This window comes from Neolamprologus multifasciatus, chromosome 9 (genome assembly GCF_963576455.1).
Source record: "Neolamprologus multifasciatus chromosome 9, fNeoMul1.2, whole genome shotgun sequence".
NCBI classification, from domain to species: domain Eukaryota; kingdom Metazoa; phylum Chordata; class Actinopteri; order Cichliformes; family Cichlidae; genus Neolamprologus; species Neolamprologus multifasciatus.
Window position 1 is genome coordinate 5,656,472 of NC_140447.1, and position 23,952 is coordinate 5,680,423.

Below are 23,952 nucleotides of genomic sequence, written 5' to 3' on the forward strand. Positions count from 1 at the left end.
TAAATTTTTTATCCATAAATGTAAGTTTACTAACAAAACACCATATTTCTGTCATTTTTTTAAGGATGTGGAATTGTACATTCAATCAATATCAGACTCCACCAACAAAAAGGCTCTCAAAACAATACATGTATGTGAATTTTTGCGTGTATTCTTATAATTGTTACCTTTTTCTTTTACCCCTGCCTTTTTGTGTTCATGTTCTGTTGTTTTGTATACTTCATCTGTTCGTATGTTGTATACTCATTGTTTGTTAAATAAAGTTAAAAAAAAAAAAAAAAAGTTTACGTTCAGCGGCGCCATCCCGGGTCAGAGTTCCGCGGAAAATGTCCGGCTGGAAACGAGGAATTTCCGATTTATTCCGGAAGTTACTTACCACAATAAAGGGTCGCGCGGGGTCAGTTCCGTGGCATCGTTTTTATGCGACACATTACAACATTTTTTAGCTTTATTTATCACATTTTAGACACAGTTAAGTAAAACAGGAATCACATAAAGATGACATTGTGGTGTTACAGTGAGGAGCAAAGAGAGTGACAGGGACAGTGACACTAAAGTGAGTACGAACATAAAATAAAGAAAGGGGAACATAAATAAACAAACGTTTACAAGAGCCAAGTTTCAAACGGTTACAGATTTTAACAGTCTTGAGAGCCTCAGTGTTTTTGATGAGGAGATTGTCCTTACTTATTGAGTTCCATGTTTAATACAAGAAGTTCAGGCTTTCTGCCGAGGACTTTGCTTTTGTGTATGTGAAACTTTGCCAAAAATAAAACCATATTTATACAGACGAAAGCATCATCGTCCTTGTTTTTGAAATTATAACAGCCAAAGATAACATCCTTGTAGTATAATTGAAAGTTAGGGAGAACAGAGTCAGTAACAAACTTGTGGAAGTCCTTCCAGAATTTACATGTAAATTTACAAAACAATGAGTAACTGTTTCACGTCGCTCTTGACAGGAGGTACAATTTACATTTATTTCAGCCATAAATGTGGACAAATATTGTTTGGTGGGGTAAAACTTATCAATCAATTTAAATGAAATCGATTTAACTTTGTTAAAAGAAACCTTTGTGGTAAAGTCCAAACTTTTTTCCATCCAATATCTGTTATTGGCCCAATAAAACATGGCTGATGGAACAGAGACCATTGCCTCCTGAAAGAGATCTTATTTTGGTGTTTATAGACTTATGAGAGGAGAAGCAAACATCGCCAAGAGAAGAATGTAACACATCGTGTGATCGACAGTGGAGCACTGAGTAACATGGACCAGGTGGGCATCGGACACTATTGAGAATTGTTTAGGCGTTATTGGTACATCTGAGGAATTCAGAGTAATTATATAAGAGTTCATCTTCTCTATTTAACTGACTAACCAGGATTATTCCATTATTAACCCAGTTATTAAAAAGAGTTTTATTTTTATAAATAATACTGCAGGTGTTCCAAATAAACAGTTTTGTGGAGAGAAATTGTGTAAATCAGTGCTCAAGCCAAAAGAGTGTGTTGATGAAAGTGGGAAAGTTTTTTGGTATTTGTGGAGCAGCAGGAAGTTAAGGCGCCTACATCAGAGATCACGTGATGTTCCAGGTAGACGTGGGGCGACGGCAGCTGCTGGGTTTTTTTTTCCCAAACCTTTATTTAAACATCAGTACAATACAAAATGGAACATCAAACATCAAAAAAACGCTGTCCACGTGTCCCTGTGTGTCTAAACATCCTGATGATTCAGCCTCAGTGCCACATTCCCTTATTTCGTTTCATCCTCGAGTCCTTATGGGGTGGCTGTAGCTCAGGAGGTAGAGCAGGTCACCTACTGATCGGAAGGTTAGAGGTTCGATCCCAGGCTCCTCCAGTTTGCATGTCAAGTATCCTTGGGCAAGATACTAACCCCAAGTTGCTCTCCAATGTGTCTATCGGAGTGTGAATGTAGTTAGAAAGCACTAAGTATAGATAAAGTGCTTGTGAGATTGGGTGAATGTGGCATGTTGAGCGCTTTGAGTACTCCGGGAGAGTAGAAAAGCGCTATATAAGAATCAGTCCATTTACCAATTAAACAGTACCACAATAAAGGTGTTGTACTTACAAAAGAATTGTATGCATAGATAAACAAATACAAGAACAGTGTTCAGAAACAACAATATAAATATGCGAGGGGGAAAGTAACTGATCAAGCCAAAGAATAAAGTGATTTTTTCACAAACACCAATAGTTTTTATAGCTTTTGGGTTAGTGGAGTTCTTAATTGAGTTAAGATACTGTACAAGTTCAAAGGAGAATACATAAAAAGAGGGAAGTCTTCCTAAACATTTGGACTATGAAATATGAAATTTAGCGGCAGCTGCTGGCTCCTTCACAGTTTTGTTTCTGTGCGCCCGTTTTCTTCGCTGCTTCGTCGTCCCTGTTTAGTGACGCTCACTGCCCCCTACTGGCAGAGAAAAGACCTCCAGAGACCAGCCGTTATCTGCGTGGCGCCTCGTGGAGAGCGACACCTGCTGGATTCAACACCAAACAGACTCCACGCTGCAGACAGGAACACGGAGTTTAATAAAAACGTCATTTTAAGAGTAAATGTGGAGATTACAGCTTCCACAGCTAAACACTGCCCGATTTCTCCTCGTGACCCAGCCACGAGGAACGTCGTGCCACAGCACTGCGTCATCAAACCCACTTTGCCCCCACAGCGCGAAAGTCGCGCTTCCCGATAAACACGGTTTACAGGCCGGTCACGTGGTTTTTCCTAAAGCGGAACACGCACCGGTACGGGGTTTCGCTCCGTGCTCGATCCACGCACCCACGCGTCAGTGTTAGCCTGCTTTCTCAGAGCACGCTGAGACTGATATCTCTGTTCCAGATTACCTGGATTATAACTGTATCCAAAACAAACAGAGATTACTTTGCATGTATTCACTCGTCTGCATGTGTCCCCGCGCTCTGCAGCTGCGCACTGACCGGCTCTCCTAGCAGGGCTGTTCCTCGTAGGTTAGCTGCTCTGTTTAAAGAACAACCCCCCTGCAGAGGACGACCAGATGTCCTGGTGTTATACAGGGACTTGCATGAACACAACTTACATTTGTGAGTCTGTGCAAAGCTGGCAGCATGAACCAAAACCCCACCTGGATGTGCTCTGTGCATATCAGGCGACCGGTGCGAGAGAGATGTTTACGAAGGTCAAACCACCAGTCACTGAACACAAATAATCACCATTTATTCAGTTTGGATGGAGGGTCACTTTGTGAGTATAAAGTAAAAATGACACACATGTGTAAATCTTAGTTTATGCTCATGGATCATAACGTGTTTGTTCTCTCCATAATAATCTGTTCAGTAAAGCTCTGTTCAGTCTGCTGATGCAGAGGCACGAAGGTGGATTCACACGAGTCTGTCTGACGTTCACACACATTCATACTCCCATGGAGGATTCACAGAGCCTGAGGACGCTGCATGCAGACTGGAACAGCTGGAGACCAAACATCTGGATGAGCTGCTGTATCTCCTGAGCTACAATCAGCCCAAAGTGTGGATAAAACTGTGGCCCTTAAAGTTTGTTTAATGGATCAGCAGTGTAACATCTGTCCTGGAGTACTGCTGTAAGGTCATCCAGTCTGTTTCAAAGCACCAGCTCAGATCTACACGCTGTGTTGGCCCAAGCATGAGAAAATATGCATCCGTTGGCATTTTTATCCTGTTGTTTATGAAAACAAACATTTTATAGTCCCTAACTGCAAAACAGGCAGACATGTTTAGTGAATTATAGTGAGTCATACTAATGTGAAAACACAGACAGCAGCTGTTTGACTTGTTATTTTGTCACATTCACACGTGTGAAACACTTTTGATAAAAATGTTGTGAGAATTAAATGAAGACTGAAATCAGACGTCATTAAAGACCGACGGCTGTGTCAGGAGGATTCGACGGGCGAATTCAAATGGTGTCCACAGTTCACACAGTCCTGACCTGTCAGTGACACGATGTCCTCGCAGGTACGGGCCAGGGCGTAATGTCCCAGAAACATTACGCTATTATTTCCTATTATTCCTTCTCTCACCCCAACCAATCACAGCAGATGGCCCCGCCCCTCCCTGAGCCTGGTTCTGCTGGAGGTTTCTTCCTGTTAAAAGGGAGTTTTTCCTTCCCACTGTCGCCAAAGTGCTGCTCATAGGGGGTCATATGATTGTTGGGTTTTTCTCTGTATCTATGAAGCGCCTTGAGGCGACTTTTGTTGTGATTTGGTGCTATATAAATAAAATTGGATTGAATTGAATTATTTAGGTGAGTGTGGGACAGTCGGTGGACGTCTTCATCCTGCCTGCATACTCTCACCACGTGAGGCTGAGAAGTAATGGTCATGGCGAGGTGTGTTCAGGCAGCTTCGCCACGTTGGTCACACGTGTTCATGTGTCAGTTTTAGGTCTTTACAACACAAAGCGCCTCGAGGTTCTGTTGCTGTGATTTGGTGCTGCATCAATAACATTGACTTGCACTGTGAAAAACTCAGGCCACCAGTGGTGGAGCTGCCAATTTTAGCATGGTGTGCGCCCCACAGTGGACCCACTAGAGCAGAGGTCCCCAACCTTTGTTGCTCCACGGACCGGTTTATGCCCGACAATATTTTCATGGACCGGCCTTTAAGGTGTCGCGGATAAATACAACAAAATAAAACTAGTACTGAAAAAAAGAAGGTTTATTCATAACACACGTGAAAAGACCCAGGAAAACCGAGTAAACGATAAAAACGATAACAAAATAACGCTGAAAACCGATAAAAACCCTGAAAACTATACATTTCACACCTGAGCCTCAACTCTCACGGCCCGGTACCAAACGACTCACGGACCGGTACCGGTCCGAGGCCCGGGGGTTGGGGACCGCTGCTCTAGAGGACGTTTGGCCCTGAGGCCATCCTCTGTTTCTGTTTGCCTGCTGGAGGTCATTTTAGGGCTCATCCTGGTCCTGCTGATGGATTACGTACCTGTGCAGCCTCTGCAGGGTTCAGGTGTCTGCAGGTGTCACGCTGGCCTGTTTGTCCAGATTGATTTCATGTAGCGAACAAGATGAGCTTTGACTGCTTTTGTTGTTTTCTACACATTTTATTAAGTTTCTTCACTGTAAATTTGAACCACAGAATATTAACTATTATTGTTATTTTGTATAATTATGCAGTAATTCAGACATATTTAATGCTACCATCTTTAATGGTGGGAACATTTTCCAGTTACTCCTGGGAGAAGCTTTTTCCTGTAAACCTGCATGAACGCGTCATGTTTGAAATAAACATCTTTAAAGGGATTTTCCAGCCTTATTGTTTGTAATGTGACTGACTCATCAGCGTCATCTATAAAACCATTTGGTGCAAAAGTGGAAATAACTGTATTCACAACTTCTGCAGTAATTCAAAGAGAGCAAAAGAGGAACTAAATGACAGATTTGGTTCATTTAAGAACTGCATCAATGCAACAGCTCTGACTGATGATCACACACACAAAGAAAACAAACCAATCCATACCATGTGCTGTATGACATGAATGCTGGAGTAAAGCAGTAAGTGTCTGGTGTTCAGCCCCGTGCTCCACATGCCCATAAAAGGAGGCAGCAGCACAGACAGTGGGTGCACTTCAAACTCCAGCTCTTAACTCTTAACTCTTAGCACAAAATAAAGGCAAAGCGAGCAGACCAGTGTGTTCATGGGACATTTGAAGTGGGTCATGGGTCATAACAACAGAATAATAATTAAAACATGTAAAACATGTCAGAGCTGGTTCCCATGGCAATATCTCAGCTCCAATCATTCCCGGTTTAAGCACCAAAAGCTTTTGTGAGATCTCTCCTTAGAGCCTCTCCTCTGCTGGCAGTGAACTGGTTGTGTTGCTGAGGTCCAGTCAGCAGGTCTGCAGAGAATGCAGCAGTGTTGTCACCAAGCCCAGAGTGCTGCTGGGACTACAGAGCTGCTTCCCCCCACCTGATGAAAGCAGAGGATGTACGTGTGACCATCAAACTCAGCATCTGTAACTGTTAACAACAAACTTAAAATCGCAAAAGACAGCTGGTGACAATTTCTGATGGTAGACACCCCCACCCCCACCCATCACGCTCCTGCCCGAGGGTTCTTCCTGCCAAAAGGGAGTTTTTCCTTCCCACTGTCTCCTGGGTCCCTCGGGTCCTATGATTGTTGTGGTTTTCTCAGTTTTCTTTGAATCATTGCAGAGTCTGGACCTTACAGTATAAAGTGCCTTCAGGTGAGTGTTGTTGAGATTTCACACTAATGCAAAATGAGCCGTTTGCATCTCTGCAGAACAGACTCACTGTGATTTCCAACACGAGGCCAGCTCAGTCCCTGCAGTCACCCTCTAGGTGAGCTTGAGCACATGCCTGTTTCACGTACAGGAAGTCGCTTTGGTTTGGCCTTCACGTTGTTTTGTTCCTGTCGACCAGGAAGTGCTTGGACTAAAAAAGAAAGCCAGTAGGAAGCATCCTTCCTAGCAACCTCCTGGACAGACAAAACATTTCTGGTTTTGAGATGCAGATGATCTGCATGTATCTGCAGTGGTGAAGTGCTTAACTGTGTGGATTTAACTCAAAGTGTGACAACGGTAACATAAATGCTGGGTCGCTTTTGCATCTGCTTCCTCTCCAAACAATCAACAAACTCAACAGTTCAGAAAGGTTTAACCTGAGTCCAAACTCAGGCATGTCAAGCATGTGAAACAACAAACCCCGCTACGCCACACGGCAGGAAATGTTTCGGAGCCCTGCAGCGAGCTGCTGCGTAGCTAAGAGCATCCTGCTGACAGTTTCTACAGACTGTTTGCAAATATTTAATAAAGTTTATTGACTCTTTGGATGAGAGGCACTGCAGGCAGACAACGGTCTGTTGTTGGCAGAGCCGTCGGCTGGATAGACCAAAATCACTAAATACATGTGCCTGTACATAGAAAGGGGAACAGATGTGGATCATGTGATCATTTTATAGCTTATTTGTTTTTACATAACAGACCAGAGTGACTTCTTCAGTTAAAACATACTGCGTGTTTAATAGAGATTGGTCCCATATAATTATGAGGTCATATTAATGCTTGTTTATGTTGAAACAGCAAATGATCCATTTCAGTCACGTTTCTTCTCACATTTAATGTCCAATATCTCAGCAGCCTTCACGTAACTCAACACCTGTGTCGATGAAGACGAACGAGAAAGGCGTGTGTGTCTGTGTGCTGTCAGGCTTCTTCACTCGATCAATATTTGCATACCTGCAATAACAGGCTGAACAGTGTTTTCTGTACTTGCATGCTGGTGACTGGATGAGCCTCCCAGCTGGACTCAGACGGCTGCGTCCCAGGAGGAACCAGAACAACAAACACAGAGTTATTTAAACTTGAGCAGCATTTTTGTAATCCCAGATGGCTGAGGCACAGCGATGTGTGCGGCCGCTGTGTAAACCAGGATTGAGCAGTTTCTTTTTAATGTTGTATAAAAACAAGTCTGTGCTTCAAAGCTGGTGTTCTGCAGACTGCAGAGGGAACAAGGTGGCTTATGAAGCCTCCTTTAAACCTTATGAACGCTAAAATGTTCCTGTGGTGGTTTCTTATGCTTATGTAGATATTTACAGGGGCTACGTTTTACATGTATGAACAGTTCTATTTGATCATTTGTGTAAATCTATATCAGTGGATACTAGGTTGTTGTTAAAGGGCTTTTATTTTGGAGGGAGAGATCAAGTGGAAGAGGAAGCAGAGAGAGTGGGAACAAAGAGAGTGAGATGGCAGAGCGTGTGGTTGGATGCAGCTGGCATCAACTAGGACACTTGTGAGGGACGGTGAGGATGAGCCATCCTGCATCTACAGCCGAGGAGCGGCGTGAGGAGCGTATGAGTGCAGCTCGGAGTAGCTTTGTATCTCTACCCAGAAACCAGTTAGTGCTAGTTAAACGTGCTAATGGTCATAGCTCCAACGGCGGACTCAAATTACAGCAACAACTGTACAGGCCGCCTTGTCGCCTGCTCTGAAGGCGGAGTCTCAAGTCTTTAGCAGGTCACGCACTTCTGCAGTCATCTGGTCGCAGCAGATGGCCCCGCCCCTCCCTGAGCCTGGTTCTGCTGGAGGTTTTTTTTCCTTCCCACTGTCGCCAAAGTGCTGCTCATAGGGGGTCATATGATTGTTGGGTTTTCTCTGTATCTACTGTACAATATGAAGCGCTTTGAGGCGACTTTTGTTGTGATTTGGCGCTGTGTAGATCAAATTGAGTTGAAACCACAGTTTCTGGTTGGAGCGTGTTATGATAGTTGGAGTCAGTGACATCATCGATGCACTTGCCTGTGTGCTGGTCACAGATGATGTGTCCTCCTCCGAGTTGGCGCAGTCACCATTTCTCGCAGCCTCCCTGAACATGTCCCAGTCAGTGAGCTCAGAACAGTCCTGAAGAGCAGAGAGCTCCTGCAGTTCTCACCGGTCTCAGCTTTGCACAGTGAATTCACCTCAGTGAGGTAGATAAAAAGGTCTGCATCTAACAGCCATAGACTCTACCAGCGATGAGCAGTTTTAGAAACTAGCACAGTTCTTACTGTGATGCAGACACACAAGCCACCACCGTGAGTGTGACGGCACAGAGCTGCATTTCTGTTGGCGTGAAATGAAGTGAAGCTGAATGGTGGCGTCCGTCACTGAGCCATGCTTCTGGAAAACAAAGACGCTGCAGTCCCTAAATTCCCGCTGTGTAATCTGCTGGAGTCGGATGTAGTCCCGTTTATTGTCCAGGGAGCAAATGTTTGAGAGCAGCGTGGATAACACCTGACCTGAAGTACAAAAAAACTCAGCAAAGAGAGATGGAGCAAATGTAAAGTGGAGAGAGTGTGAAGAGTCGACGCATACAATCGCCTTTTTTGGATTACCATGTTTTGTTTTCTTCGCTGTGGGAGTGTGCCACCAGGCCTGCAGTCCGCTGCGCCATCAGGCAGCGGACTGCAGGCCTGGTTTCTGTAGCAACCCAGGGATGCACAGCACTCCCAGTAGTTCCTGGTCAGTTTTTATATGATGCTTGTAATTTAGTGTTTGCCGTTGGTGAACGCGAGCACCTCTTGTTCTGGTGTCCATGTGGCTTTTATTTCTTCTTTTATGTCTTTTATCCTGTCTTCCTTCTCTCACCCCAACCAATCACAGCAGATGGCCCCGCCCCTCCCTGAGCCTGGTTCTGCTGGAGGTTTCTTCCTGTTAAAAGGGAGTTTTTCCTTCCCACTGTCGCCAAAGTGCTGCTCATAGGGGGTCATATGATTGTTGGGCTTTTCTCTGTATCTATGAAGCGCCTTGAGGCGACTTTTGTTGTGATTTGGTGCTATATAAATAAAATTGAATTGAATTGAATAGAATGTGGCTCAGAAATCACAAAAATACAAAAACAGCCCATTTGAGTGGCCGCTGCGTGCTGCTAACACGCCGCCAGCTGAGGATCTCGTTGAATGTTTCCTATCTCCATTGAAGTTCAGTAAATAGTCCTCTGTGTGGGAAAGGTTGGATGCTGAAGTTACCTGTGAAGAGTTAAACCAGGAGAACAGGAGCTGATAACAAACCGGTAAAATGAACTCAGAGCACTGAAGCCAGGGTCGTTTACCTCCTATGACATGTCTGCTGGCATAAAACAGCAAAATGTCAGAGACGTTATTTCAGGTTCACAGGAAAACAGTAAATGAACAAGTCTGACCTGGTTATATGTACATGCATATTTACTCCAAATACAGGTGGAAGTATTTTAGCGTTCTCTGAGGTTCAGGGAGTGTCAGCTGTTCCCATGTAAGCCGTACGTGTGTTCACATTCCTGTTTTCAGTGAGTGAACACTGACAACAGCAAAACAAATATAACAACAGAGTTTATGGACGTCCGTCTGCTCTGTGTCATCGTTGCCGTCAGTAAGAAGAAGAAAGGTTTGACGTGAAGATGTCAGCGGTGCCACTTGGACATGATTAGAGCAGAAACCCTTTAAGTCACAGTCTGAGTATGTGAAAGAGACCCGCTCTGCACCAGCCTCACTTATATAACACATTTTCCATCTGTAGCTCCAGCGTGCTTCAAGTACTTTTACAGATGCATTTTTCCATGGCTGGTGGTTTATGAACCTTCGTTTGTGGCTCTGTTGGCAGTGAGGTGTGTGTTTTATCTGTATGATGAACAGTGTTTAAAATCTTCCGTCGTCATGATTAATACCACGAGAACAGAAAAATGATGAAATTCTGGGAAGGATGACGAGTTTAGTCACTGAGGCTGGGAAAATAAAGACATGTCATTGCGTGTTCATATTACACATGAAGCTAAAAGCTTTTTAAAGCAAAATGAGTCAGTTATCATTGTTTTACTTCCCACACAAACCTTCGTCACACACTGAGAGCTGGCAGCGGCGTGGAGGTAACAGATTCAAAGCGTCGATAAACACACGACACACCCACAGTAAAGGTTAGAGCCACTGTCTGTGTCCACATTTTATTGTGTCTTCGTTCATTTCCAGACTGTTGTGTGTCCCTTCATATACAGTGTGTGTGCAGCGAGTCTGAACAAAGAGCTTCTTGTTCATGTGCAGACGCACTTCAGCCAGATCAAAGTCCAAATATCCAGTTAGAGTTATTTATACAGGTTCAGGAGACGGTGCAGCCTGTGAGGCTCCTCACCTGATGACTGGGTCGAGTGGAGGAGGCAAACACCCCCACAGTCCACACAAAGCCTTTATGAAGAGCTGTCAGGGATGTAACACTGCTGCTGGTCAAACAGTCCTGCCCAGCAAAGGAAGGTCAGAGTATCAATGAGACCTTTAAGATTCCTCCAGCTGTGTCTCCTCCTGTGTCTCCTCCTGTGTCTCCTCCTGTGTCTCATCCCCTCGTCATCCCTCGGTGGATTCAACCCCGTGTTCCTCTTTGTCAGTGTCGTGATCTTCATACGTGTCTGTGCTGACTGCAGAGCCTGTCCAGTTTAGTTTTGTATTCCAGTTTAGTTCTTTCTCGTGTGCAGCAATAAAGCTGCTCTTTGAGTTGTGGGTCCTCTCCTGCCTCCCTGCACACAGACCATGACAGAAAATGTGTGTCTCCCCCCCACTGGCCACAGCTGATGGCTGCTGCTTCCCAAGTCTGGTTGGTCTCACTTCTTCTTCTTCTTCTTTTAGACTTCTATGGAAAAATGTCTTTATCCTAATAATGTCTATTAATATATTACAGTTTTTTCTGGATGCTTAAACCCTAACTGTGATTCTTACAGCACAATTTCTAAAACTATTAATACTTACAGCAAAACCACTCACTGAGTTTGCAAAACTAAAAGCACAAACACTGCTTTGCCATTTTGTAGCACACACTTCGCAAACCTGTAGCTACAATCCACTGCACAGCACAACTGTAGACACAACTCACTGCTTTACACTCATTTTCCAAATGATCAACGCACTCCTAGCAAAACTACACACGTTTAAGGCCATTATTTACACTATTCTGACAACTGTCTGTCACACTGTCACATGTGAAAACTGTTTTAGATAATTAGTTCACTTTGCAATCAGCCCAAACACTATAATACAGGTCAGCTCTGTGTGTGGAGTACAATGGAGGGAGCAGGAAGAGTGAGAAGTAGAGGAGGCCGAGGAAGAGGACGTGGAGGTGAAGAAGTAGGATGAAGAGGACGACAAGGAGCAAGAGGAGGACGAGGAGGGGGGAGAAGATGAGGATGAGGAGGGGGGGAGGAAGGGTAAGAAGAGTGAGACATAGAATTGCTGATGACATCAGAGCTACATTAGTGGACCATGTCATCAACCGTGGAGTGACCCTGAGGGAAGCTGGTCGACGGGTTCAGCCTAACTCGAGCTGCTACACTGTAGCAAGCATCATAAGGACATTTTGAAATGAGAATCGTTAGTACAGTCACTTCAAACACTTGTGTTTGTTTTGATGTGTGTGAATAAACACCAGGACTTGAAGTTTGGATCCCTCTATGCTTACGGATCTATGACAAAAGTATGAGCTCACACTGACAGAGCCTACTTTGTGCACAGAGAAAGCAAAAGCAGATGTGTTGTTTATTCATACCATCAGTGTGTAGTTGGTGCATTGTGTGCTTATTAATGTGATGGCTTGTGTTAACTGTTGGATACACAAATACCATTTTTACAAAGGTGTGGAGAGTTAAGCAGTTAAGGGTTATTCGCTTTTACAAGAAAACTACAATGTGTTGCTGATCGGGTGAAGAGTTTTCTTATTTGTGTAGAGTTTTGCAAAAATAGCCAATAGTTACAAAAAAGGTGCTCAAGCCATCAGAAAAAACTGTAAAAGGCAGATTTGTGTCTCTGTGTGTGTGTGTGTGTGTGTGATATTGTGATATGTGTCGCTTATCTGTTGGTTTTGAAGACAACACTTCTGAGGTTGTTTCCCACGCTCTCAGCTGTAAATCGAGGCTGCTGGGTAAAAAGACATCACACTGTGATCCTGCTTCACCTGTTTGTGGGGCGATCGTGGTTCAAGAGTTGGGAGTTTGTCTTGTAATCAGAAGGTTGCCGGTTCGAGCCCCGGCTTGGATAGTCTTGGTCGTTGTGTCCTTGGGCAAGACACTTCACCTACCGCCTACTGGTGGTGGTCAGAGGGGCCGGTGGCCTCGCCTCTGTCAGTGTCCGGCAGCCTCGGCTACAATGTAGCTGCTGTCACCAGTGTGTGACTGTGTGAAGTGCTTTGGGGTCCAGAGGGACTGAGTACAGCGCTGTACAGGCCATTTACCTTTTTTGTGTACAGAGTGTATGACGCCACTCTCACAGCAGGTACTTTTGAATCGTCCTCCTTGGAAAGAGTGTCTGTTACTCATGCAAACTTCTGCATGTGTGACTGTGTGTGGGTATGTAACTAGCTGCTTGCTGACATGCTGGGCTTGTGGTTGTGGTTTGCTTGCGCTGCAGACAACTGAGAAGGAACAGTTTATTTGTTCTGTATCTGTGGGCTGTTGTGTGTCTACATCACACAACAGCCCACAGAGTGTGACATGTGACCTGATCTACTACACATGTACGTGCCACTACTGCACGCCATTACATTTCCTGTTCGTTCCTTCTGTCCCCAACATCCTGTCAAAGCAGGGTTCGTCCTCCCCGTGGTCTAAAGTTGTTATGTGTGTGTGTGTGTGTGTGTGTGTGTGTGTGTGTGTGTGTGTGTACAGGAATGAAAGCTGTGCAACATTCAGGACACATTACAGTCGTGGATCTTTTGAATGTTTCAGCTCTCGTCAGTTTTCTCATGTGACTGTTTTCTTTGCTCTGTTTTCTAATGAAACAGCTTCTTGCTTCTCACGTGATCAGAGTCCAGACTGTGCCCTGGTCTCCTTAAAAGGCTCGTGTACGTACAGGCCATTATCCCTCACAGGAAAGACTCCTGACAAACACGTATATCTCTGTGTCTGATCTCTTTCCTGTTTCCATCGTGAGCCGCAGACAGTCCTGTTCCAACAGGTGAAAACCCGCCTCTCTAATCTCCCTGAAACCTGCACACCAACGCTCCAAGCATTCATCCCTGCATTCCTGCACGTTGCACCAATCCGTCTGCTGGGAGTGGAAATCGCTTTGCTGTGTTCCCAACTCTGCCTAAAAGAGCAAACTGTGCACCTTTGACCTCAGAGTAGAACATCATGTTCATACAGTTACTCCATGTGCAGTTTGAACACAACACCTGCAGACATGATGATGGTTCCAGCAGAGGTTAATGATCTCTCACTGTGGCTGTTCCACCTCTGCAGAAACAGGCTGCTGTTTCCGATCGCCTCTGAAACCACACCCTGTTTGCTGGAAGCTGTTGAAGCCTGTTCACCACACTGTGTGCAGGTTAGGCACGATAATGCTACCGGGAACAGGTTTCCTCGGGCAGCCTGCCAGTCTCTCTAGATTTAGGTTTTCTGGTGCTTGATCCAGCTCAGGCTGCAACCAGAATGATAGAAAATCAGGACACAGTCTGTGACATTTGTGCCAAATAAAAATGAACTCTTCTGTAAAAGCCATCTTTGATTCAAACATGCCGAAGCTTTTAAGTGCTCATTGACGACCGAACATCTGAAGTTATCAGGAGGTTTGATGTAAAATGTGTGAATCTGTGAACAGGAGCAGTTTCTACAAGAGTCAGAGCTGCCCCACCTGCAGCACAATAAATCAAACACACAGCATCATAAATCAGCCTATCAGTGTGCGCTTTTACAGAGCTGTGGTTACGTGCTCATCTGATCTGATCGGTGTAGCTGAGGGCGCAGAACAGACCAAAGATGCATCCGTGTGGCTGTGAACATGTGAAGATTGGACAGAAAGCTGGTGAATGAGGCTTGTTGTTAAAGCACTTGGAGCACAAATATAAGAAGGAGTCCTCTCACTCTCTAAATGTGCTGCAGACGTGTTGGTGCGTGCTCAGTCATGCAGGTGAGGAAATCCTCCAGCGCTGACTCTGATCGTCTGCATGTTTTCAGAAGGAGAAACGTTCCCTCGCTCATCCAGCGACTTCTTCCTCTCACTGAAACATGCAGATGAACAGAGTCATGGTTTCGGGCTGTGGCAGACGTGCGAGCCACACGTGTGCTCACAGACAGTCACATTAATGTCCTGCACTCTGCAGTGATCTGGTCACCGTCGCTGTGAAGTACAGTGGAGCTGCTGAAACGTCTAATTCAAACGTTCACGATCACGCAGGCAGTAGCGCTTTTAGATACGGGCGGTTGCCCGGGGCGGCATCGTGGTGGGGGGCGGCATCACGGGCATCGGCAAAAAAAATAAAATAAAAAATGCTCGTACTCATGCTGCCCCGACATCAACCAGCGCATATCGGGAATGTCACAGGCACCGATCGGTTTTCTATCGCCCATTTGCTGGGAGTAAGGACGCCCTTCGTTTGCGAGGTGCACCTGCTGCTTGCGTCGCAGAGAGGAGAGGGCGAGGCGGCGGGGGATTCTCTGAGCAGCATCTAATAACCAACTCACAAAGTAAAACAAAATAAAAATAAACCAACAAACAGGAAAACACCAGACATCATGATACAGACTTATAATTTGCACCAATGTTTTTTTGAAATTCTATACGCGAAAAGTGAGCGAGAGGCCTCGGTGCGCCTGCTCGCTGCTGAAGTCAAAGTAAACTTTATTGTCATCTCCGCTACATACAGTCCAGTATATAGAGAGACGACGAGGCTCCAGTTACAGCAGTGCAAGGAAACAAACAATAAGAAGAGTAAGAAAATAAATATACACTTTAGGACTCGGGGTAAAGGATCAATAACAATTTAACATTTATAATTTACAGTTTGATGATTTAAAGTCTCACACAACCCGGGGATGGGGGCCCTGCTGCTTCCAAATAGAGCACATTTCATTCATAATGATGTAAATCCAAGCCCATTATGTATTCATGATTTGAATCCTGGGTTGTGTGAAATCCCAGAAATAAACCTTAGACAAAGTGAATCTGTGAACTAAGGTGTAGGTGTGTTAGATCATGTTGTGGTGATCCTCGAGTTGAGGGATTTGTGTTCATACTGGAGTGCAAAATTAAAACCAAGATGGACAAGAAAAGTTCAAATCATCAGGGCCTCAGTTTAGAAAAAAGAGAAAAGAAGAGGAGGAGAAACGAAAGATGCAGGTAAACAGATGTGTGATTGGATAATGGCAGCTCATCCTGAACCAATCAGAATACTTTATTAATCTCTAAGGAAATTATGTGAGTTACAGTTGCTCCAAGAAGAAATGGTAAAAATAGCAACAGTAACAAACTAAACTCCAAACAATACATTATGTTACAGATTTTAATATTAATTGTCAGTTGTTGATTCGTCCTGTTCTCATTGTGTGATGAATTATGATGCTGTTTGGTAGCTGTTTGCATACTATGCATACTCTCTCTCTCTTCATATGTGTGCGTGTGTGTGTGTGTGTGTGTACAACAATTTTATGTTAATGTACAATCCTTAATATGTTGTGTGTGTGGGGGAGGGGGGCAGAGGGAGTGTTCGCCCAGGGCGCCAAACTGGCTAGGACCGCCACTGGACGCAGGTGAGTAACAGGCTCCTCAGAAACAGGCTGTAAGTCTGACCAGCATCAGTGACTCATTAACCCTCATCAGTGTTCATGTGTTTGCCAGAAACTGCACGGATTTCAAAAGCAGACATAATAAGCCGAGCGTTGGGACAGTCCTGTCTGCCTCGACTACCTGAGTCTGAAGATTAAGATCGATGATTAAGACCCAGCTCCAGCTTCAATGTCCCAACTTGCCAAGAAAACAGCCTAAAGTGTTTGTTACTGGTCACCAGTTCCTTGCTGAATGCAGTAAACAGAGCAGTGTTACTGGTTAGTCGGTGATACGCTGCTGCTCCCTTCCTTCCTTTCAGGAATGAGCCTGTGAAAGTAATTAAGGCAGGAGGGAGGGCGACTCGCCCTGTGTGCAGGGTGCTCCCACACCGTGGTGCATTTCTCCATAACAGAACAGTAGCTGTTAGGAAATGCTTGAGATATGGTGACAGAGATAACTGCTGGGGTGAATAAGTGTTGTGGACGTTGACCACGTGAACCGGGGAAGCAGAACATGCACACTGAGTAATTCATTATCAGTGATGATCAGTGCTCCAAACATCAGGTTACATCTCAAACAGCTGAACTGCAAACGTTGAGACGAAGCAGGAAGCCGCCATTAGAAGCTCTCACGCCGCTTTTCTTCAGAGGAACTGTTGGACTCCAGCTTGTGTATTCACTCCTTCCTGTTTGAGACTTACTCGGTATTCAAAGCCACACTGTACCCTACGGCAGTCGGGCCTCTCATTATCTCTGCTCCGCCCTCTCAGAAGGAGGACGAGGGGGCCAGGGCTGCCAAAGTGCAGGCAGATCCATTAAAGGCTGAAACAGCCAGAATAACAGCCTGGAACAAACAAATCAGCTCCAGCTTTCTTTAGGTATCATTAACAAAGCCAAACTGTTATTGTGCTACACTGTTCAGGCTCTACGCCACTTTAACGTGTGCAAGTGTGCACTCTGAAACTGGACGAGAGGATTCCAGCATTTTGGGACAACCTCTCCATCCACATGTGTGTGAAATTCAGCAACAGTAATCAGATCTATAAATGGAGCGGTGACTAAAGGTCTTGACTCGGTGAGTTACAGTGAGCTGCGGTGACTGTAAGGGCCACGCTGCGTCATTCCACTGACCTCTCTAGATGTAGTCAGCATGAGCGCGCACTAAAACACGACCTGCACAGGGCTGCCTGCAGAAACACAACCGTGTGTCTGTAGCACCACACAAACCCAGAAATCTTGTGATTTCACATCAAACCTCTAAATAAACTGTTTCACTTTAAAACACTTTCAGCGACTCACTGAGAATAAAGTCAAACACAAAAACCATCATCAGGTAAGCAAACAACCCAAAGCTGGTTCCGTCCGGATCAACAGAAGTTCTTATGATGTAATAATGATCGGCTGAGTCCGAAGAAGCCATTGAGCCGCTATATCCGCTCAGTGACTTCAGCGGGACAGGCACGCAGCGCATACCGCAGCGATGTGATGACGAGGGAGCCGGACGCTCCTTATTTGGTCATGTTGGACTGAGTTAAACTGCTGCGAGCGGAGCTTTTTAGTCCTGAGCAGAGACGAAAAGTATCCCAGTGTGAAAGGAGGCTCCGCGCGCGGACAGCTGTGTGATCTGGACTACACTTCCCGAGGCTACCATGGCGACCACAAGAATAGAAGCTGGACTTTATTTTCTTTACTTTTCTTTTTTCCCCACGCTGCTGTCTGCCTCAGGTGAGTCCGGCGCGTTCTGTGGATGCAGCGACAGAAACTCTTCTTCTTCTCATGATTATTATTATTATTATTATTATTATTATTATTATTATTATTAGAGGCACAGTCAGAACACGTCTATTGTTTTTTTTGCCTCACTTGTGAAAGAGTGAGACAGCTGCAGTGCTGAAGGGGAAGGAGGTACTTACACCACAGAGGTCTGCAAACAACAATATTTCAGACAGATTTGCGATCCTCGGTGTAAGAGGGGGGAGGCTGTGGTGCGCTCTGTGGGTGGCACACTTTCTGTGGTCAAAGTGCAGCTCGAACAGTCCGTCTGTAAAACTACACGAGTGGGACCTTTTCCTCCACCCTGATAAGAGCGCAGCTCTGGGATGTTCACCATGTGAACCTGCTGAGATGATGAATCTGAGCTCAGTTTGGGTCGTTTTGCTGTTGATGTGCAACCCTGTGTTAAAGACCTTCAGTCACTCAGACACTGTCCTTCAAAAATAAATGGGTTTAAATGGGTTTAATCTAATATTGCTATAGTTGCTATTGCTATAATAATATAGAGTCTGATGTCCATCACGTGACTGATCCACTCCTTGTTTGCAGGCTCGTATCCACAAGCACAGAACGTCACCTGGAAATCCACCAATTTTAAAACGGTTCTGGTCTGGGAACCCAAACCATCAGCGGACTACTCTTACACAGTGGAGCTGTCTCCGTGAGTGCCACCCTCACAGCCCATCAGTTCACTTACGGCAGCACGTTTTCATGTATGTGGGTGTTTCATGTGTAACGTGTCACATGTTGCAGGGTTGGAGGGAACGCACAGAGGATCGCTTACTGCATCCGGTCGTCACAAACGATGTGCGATCTGTCCACCGCCATGACTGACCCCAAAGCCTGCTACGTAGCTGATGTCCTATCTCAGCCCCCACAGGGGGCGACCTCTGACCTCTCCGAGTTTCCCCACAAAACCTCGCCGAAATTCTGCCCATACCATGACAGTAAGACCCTTTGATGTTATTTTTATAAATCAGAATAACATAGAAATGAAAGCATGAAGCCAGCGTAGGAACAGCTTTGACATTAACACCCACTCTCATGGCCGCTGTCAGTGAGGATGATGAAGTCTCACCGTCACAGTCTGGGTTGTTTCCATCATCGCTCCCTGGATCTGTAGAATTTCACAAAGTTGTTGCCCATCCAATAAATAAATGCCCGTCACAGGAGGTCATTAGGTCTCAAACCCGAGGTCACCCTACCTCTGCGCTTGATTTAAACACGGACACAGTGACAGCAGCACTGCTGCCTCGAGTCACACAGAGACGTGTTTATTTAGTCGAACGGCTTCAGAGGGAGGAAATAAAGTTTAGTCTTGTTTTACAATATTTGAAATGTAAACAAACAAACTCCTGTTTTCTTGTTTTGTACACTTGAACACTGACGTGTCCTCCAATGAGACGACAGCGTCAGCCCACAGTGTGACGCCCTGTCATCAGGTGTCGTTCTGTCTAAAGGTCCAGAGAGCAATATTAATATCATCAGATTATTTATGTGATCATTCAGCAAACGCAAAGAAAAGTTGATCGTTTTACGTCAGCACTTTGAGAAATAAGCAGTTTTTCTGAAGCTGTCATTTCTCATTTAGTTCAGAGTGATATTGGAAGGTTAACAGAGACGTCAGTGATCACAGGACGTACGTGGGCACATGTCCAGCAGTTTAAAAACTTCTCCTCCACAGCTGAACTCGACAGGCCCAAGTTCACGCTGGAGGTCAGTAAAGGCATCGCCACCCTGAATGTGACCGACTCACCAACCGCCATCGTCAGCGGGAAACACCTGCAGACTTTGAGGGACGTCTTCTCCGAGCAGCTCCACTACAGAGTCACCTACTGGAAGAACAAGAGCACTGGCAAAGTGAGGAGCACCCACCACAGACAACATCACAGCAGCAGTCTTTATACGTGCATGACATCACCGGCCTTTTCCTTCTGCTGTCCACAGAAAACATCCGACTATAACACCAGCATGATAAACGTGACTGGCCTGGATCAAGGGGAGAGCTACTGCTTCCAGGTCCAAGCCTACATCCCCAGCCGCTCTTATGGCAAGCAGCTGGGAGACCTGAGTCACGCGCAGTGCTCAAGAGACGAGAACGAGACCATCTTAGACGGTGAGCTCTTATATTTCTTTTATTTTGAAAATATTTTTATTGAAAAAAGAAAACAACAGTACTCGCAGTTACCGAAATACAATTAACCTTTCTTCATTTTCCTAAGTAAACATACTTTTATATATATATATGAAAAAAAACAACTACCACACAGATCAACACAACCATCAAACATGTTAGAGGAATATAACAGTAGCAGAAGTACATTTAAACAGGTGATACCGCTAGACTAGCAAAATAAGAGATAAAGGGTTGGTGAGCACAGCACTGACCACGAGCTGCTGACAGCAGCGTTACAGCAGCGTTACAGCAGCGTTACAGCAGCGTTACAACAGCGTTACAGCAGCGTTACAGCAGCGTTACAGCAGCGTTACAGCAGCGTTACAGCAACGTTACAGCAGCGTTACAGCAGCGTTACAGCAATGTTACAGCAGCGTTACAGCAGCGTTACAGCAGCGTTACAACAGCGTTACAGCAATGTTACAGCAGCGTTACAGCAACGTTACAGCAACGTTACAGCAGCGTTACAGCAGCGTTACAGCAATGTTACAGCAGCGTTACAGCAACGTTACAGCAGCGTTACAGCAGCGTTACAGCAACGTTACAGCAGTGTTACAGCAGCGTTACAACAGCGTTACAACAGCGTTACAACAGCGTTACAGCAGCGTTACAGCAGCGTTACAGCAGCGTTACAGCAACGTTACAGCAGCGTTACAGCAACGTTACAGCAACGTTACAGCAGCGTTACAGCAACGTTACAGCAGCGTTACAGCAACGTTACAGCAACGTTACAGCAGCGTTACAGCAACGTTACAGCAGCGTTACAACAGCGTTACAACAGCGTTACAGCAGCGTTACAGCAACGTTACAGCAGCGTTACAGCAACGTTACAGCAGCGTTACAACAGCGTTACAACAGCGTTACAGCAGCGTTACAGCAACGTTACAGCAGCGTTACAGCAACGTTACAGCAACGTTACAACAGCGTTACAGCAGCGTTACAGCAGCGTTACAGCAGCGTTACAGCAGAATGTGTGTTTGTGATTTATTTGACTAGCCCAGGGGTGTCAAACTCAAACACACAGTGGGCCAAAATTCAAAACTGGAACAAAGTCGCGGGCTAATATTAATATTTATTGAAAAAATAAATCTTCCTCCAGATATAAGAATGAATCTTTTCTTATGGACTCAAACACGTTTTGCTGAAAAACTGAATATGGAACAAGCAAAGCTTAATACTAAACAATATATATATTAGCTGTATAAAACCAGTAGGCCAGCTCTAATAGTAATTTGGTATGGCTTCGCGGGCCAAATGTAATTAGGCTGTGGGCCAAATTTGGCCCGCGGGCCAGAGTTTGACACCTATGGACTAAACAATCGTCTGCAGAAGCCTGTTGACTTGATGAGTAACTTATCATTTTGTGAGGTGAAAATAGAGTTTTCACAAACTCCATGTGTTTTGATACGGAGGAGAACACAGGTCTGTAAAGTATTTGAACACTGGGCCAGGCTGTCTTCTCTGGTGTGTGTCTGTGTGGGTGTGAAGGAGCTGGGAAATAGAGGTGAGGCAGTGAATCGTGCCTGATCTGATTTATTACATGACTGTGACTCCACTACAGTTCAGTCTACAGAATGAGAGGGCAGGTACCAAAATACCAGAGCTCACACACACTGTGGTGCTGGGATGTCTGCCTCGGGGACAGGGGGCGCTCCCGGACCCCAGCACATCCACTTCCCACAGCCTTGTGCGTGTGTGCGTCCAGAGCATGTACATCGTCAGTAAATATTTGGACTATAAATTCACAGCATGTTTATTTATAGTCTTAGTGAAACAGGTGGTCGTGAAGCACCTCCAGAGGTCTTCAGGACTAAAACAACATTAAATCTACTTTTAATTCAGTTTTATTTACACAACACGTGACCTCAGTGTCCTTTATCTGTGAACAATAACACAAACGTGTTAAAGTGAGCATGTGTAGTAACATCAGGACATCAGGATGTTTGTGCACATAAACAACACTTTTATTTATTACTCTGAAGGTTTGTGATGAACGTACAGCTGCAGTGTGTGCCTATTCTTAATAGAAATCCCACAGCGCCCCCTTCAGGACGCTGCGACAGTAACAGGCAATAACCCCACACGGAGCCATGGAGACATCACTGTGGACGCACGTCAGTCTACAGATGTTAGTCTGAATTAGCAAACAGTGAAAGTAATCACATTACTCATCACTTTGTTTTGTTCTCAAAGTAATGCAGTATGTTCATTAGTTAGTAAAGATAAACCAAGTGTGTGAATAGTTATTAATCCTCCGTGGTCACAGCGTCTCCACAGCAGTAAGAACAGTGACTAAAGAGCCTGGTTCTGCTGGAGGTTTCTTCCTGTTAAAAGGGAGTTTTTCCTTCCCACTGTCACCAAAGTGCTGCTCATAGGGGGTCATATGATTGTTGGTTTTTCTCTGTATCTATGAAGCACCTTGAGGCGACTTGTGTGTTGTGATTTGGCGCTATATAAATAAAATTGAATTGAATTAAATAAATAATACAATATTTTACAAAATAGCTCCAATTACTGGAACATTTATAGGTACATACAAATATCATTACCTATAAATGTCACTTATGGATAATAATAATAATGGATTGCATTTATAAAGCGCTTCATTCACACACTGGTGGAGGCAGCTACAGTTGTAGCCACAGCTGCCCTGGGACAGACTGACAGAAGCGAGGCTGCCATATCGCGCCATCGGCCCCTCTGGCCATCACCAGTAGGTGAAGTGTCTCGCCCAAGGACACAACGACGAGACTGTCCGAGCCGGGGCTCGAACCGGCAACCGTCTGATTACAAGAAGAACTTCCCGCTCTTGAGCCGCGATCGCCCCGTTTGTTGAGCGGTTTGTTGAGTCTGTTGGCGTCTGTGAGCCTCCACAGAGACTCACAGAACATGCTGTCCGACAGATGTTGAACGACCTCAGAGACGACTGGCCCGTCCTGTAGAGGCGGTGGTGCTTTTAACCCAGTCCAGGTGTTTTCTGTGTGTGCTCTGAGGCATTTCTGCTCGTCCACGACGTCCACATCCACCTCCTGGACTGAAACAGGTCACAGGTTTCTCGGTCCTCCTACAGTCCACAGTCTTTGTCACGTTGAGCTGCAGATGATTCTGCTCACACAGCATGCATGTGACTGTGTTACACGGTTCAAACACCACACAGTCTGCCTGTGGATTTGTGTGAAAAGCTTCAGTGTGGCTTGTACTGTAGTCCTAAGTACTCTGAGTACTCTGACTACAGTAATCCGTAATCCCGTGTGGGTTAGTGGTTAGAAATGAGCAGTGAAGCTTTGGTGTGACAGACTGTGTTGTGTTTTCCACAGTGTACTCTCCTGCAGTGATCATTTCTGCCATCATCCTCATCCTCCTGCTGACCGGGATCATCATCACCGTCACAGTGGTGTGCTGCAAGCGCAAGAAAAAAGCTGCAAAAGCTGAAAAGAAGGGCGTAGTATAAAGTACGTGCTTCACTGCACATCTCTCGCGGTACGTTGAACTGGACACATGGACATATGTCGCATTCCTCAGCCAAACACTGGACTCTGGTTTAGTTTCTGTGAAACAACCTTATTTTTGACACTGGGAAGATGGGAAGACTCTGTTAAAGCTCTGCTGCAGTACTGATACTGCAAACACTGCATTTCCTGTGCTGTGCCTGTGACTACTATAGTAAAATATAACAGGTTATTTCTTTTATTTAATGTTACAGTCTGTTGTGTAAATCATGCTTATACTGTAGCGGGGATTTTCTCTTGAAACACATTTTTATGGAATCAAAATGTAGGATGTATATTTTTGTATCTGGTGTATTTATTTTATGTTTAACTGACATTAAAGACGATAAACATGTTACTCCAAATGTTTATTTCACTGATAACAGCAGAGCATCACTGGCTTTGGTGATCATCAGCAACACAACAACAACACACAGCAGGACGCTGTATGAGCTGATGCAGGATGAAACCCC

At 45.1% G+C, this 23,952-nt stretch overlaps 1 protein-coding gene across 1 annotated transcript; it reads left to right on the forward strand.

The window, feature by feature from the left end:
* Positions 1-17,635: 17,635 nt before the first annotated feature.
* f3a (coagulation factor III, tissue factor a) lies at positions 17,636-23,843 on the forward strand. Its single transcript, XM_085172727.1, has 6 exons — positions 17,636-17,767; positions 18,365-18,476; positions 18,569-18,762; positions 19,500-19,675; positions 19,763-19,931; positions 23,309-23,843. Exons 1-6 carry the CDS (start codon positions 17,692-17,694, stop codon positions 23,440-23,442), a joined length of 861 nt encoding a protein of 286 aa, XP_085028853.1. The 5' UTR covers positions 17,636-17,691; the 3' UTR covers positions 23,443-23,843.
* The last annotated feature ends 109 nt before the right edge of the window (positions 23,844-23,952 follow it).

Excerpts from the sequence above, each read along its gene's own strand:
- f3a (XM_085172727.1), top strand. The coding sequence starts at position 17,692 with ATGGCGACCACAAGAATAGAAGCTGGACTTTATTTTCTTTACTTTTCT. Across the intron at positions 19,676-19,762 it reads AGAACAAGAGCACTGGCAAA|AAAACATCCGACTATAACAC; the intron begins GTGAGGAGCACC and ends TGCTGTCCACAG. Across the intron at positions 19,932-23,308 it reads GAACGAGACCATCTTAGACG|TGTACTCTCCTGCAGTGATC; the intron begins GTGAGCTCTTAT and ends TGTTTTCCACAG.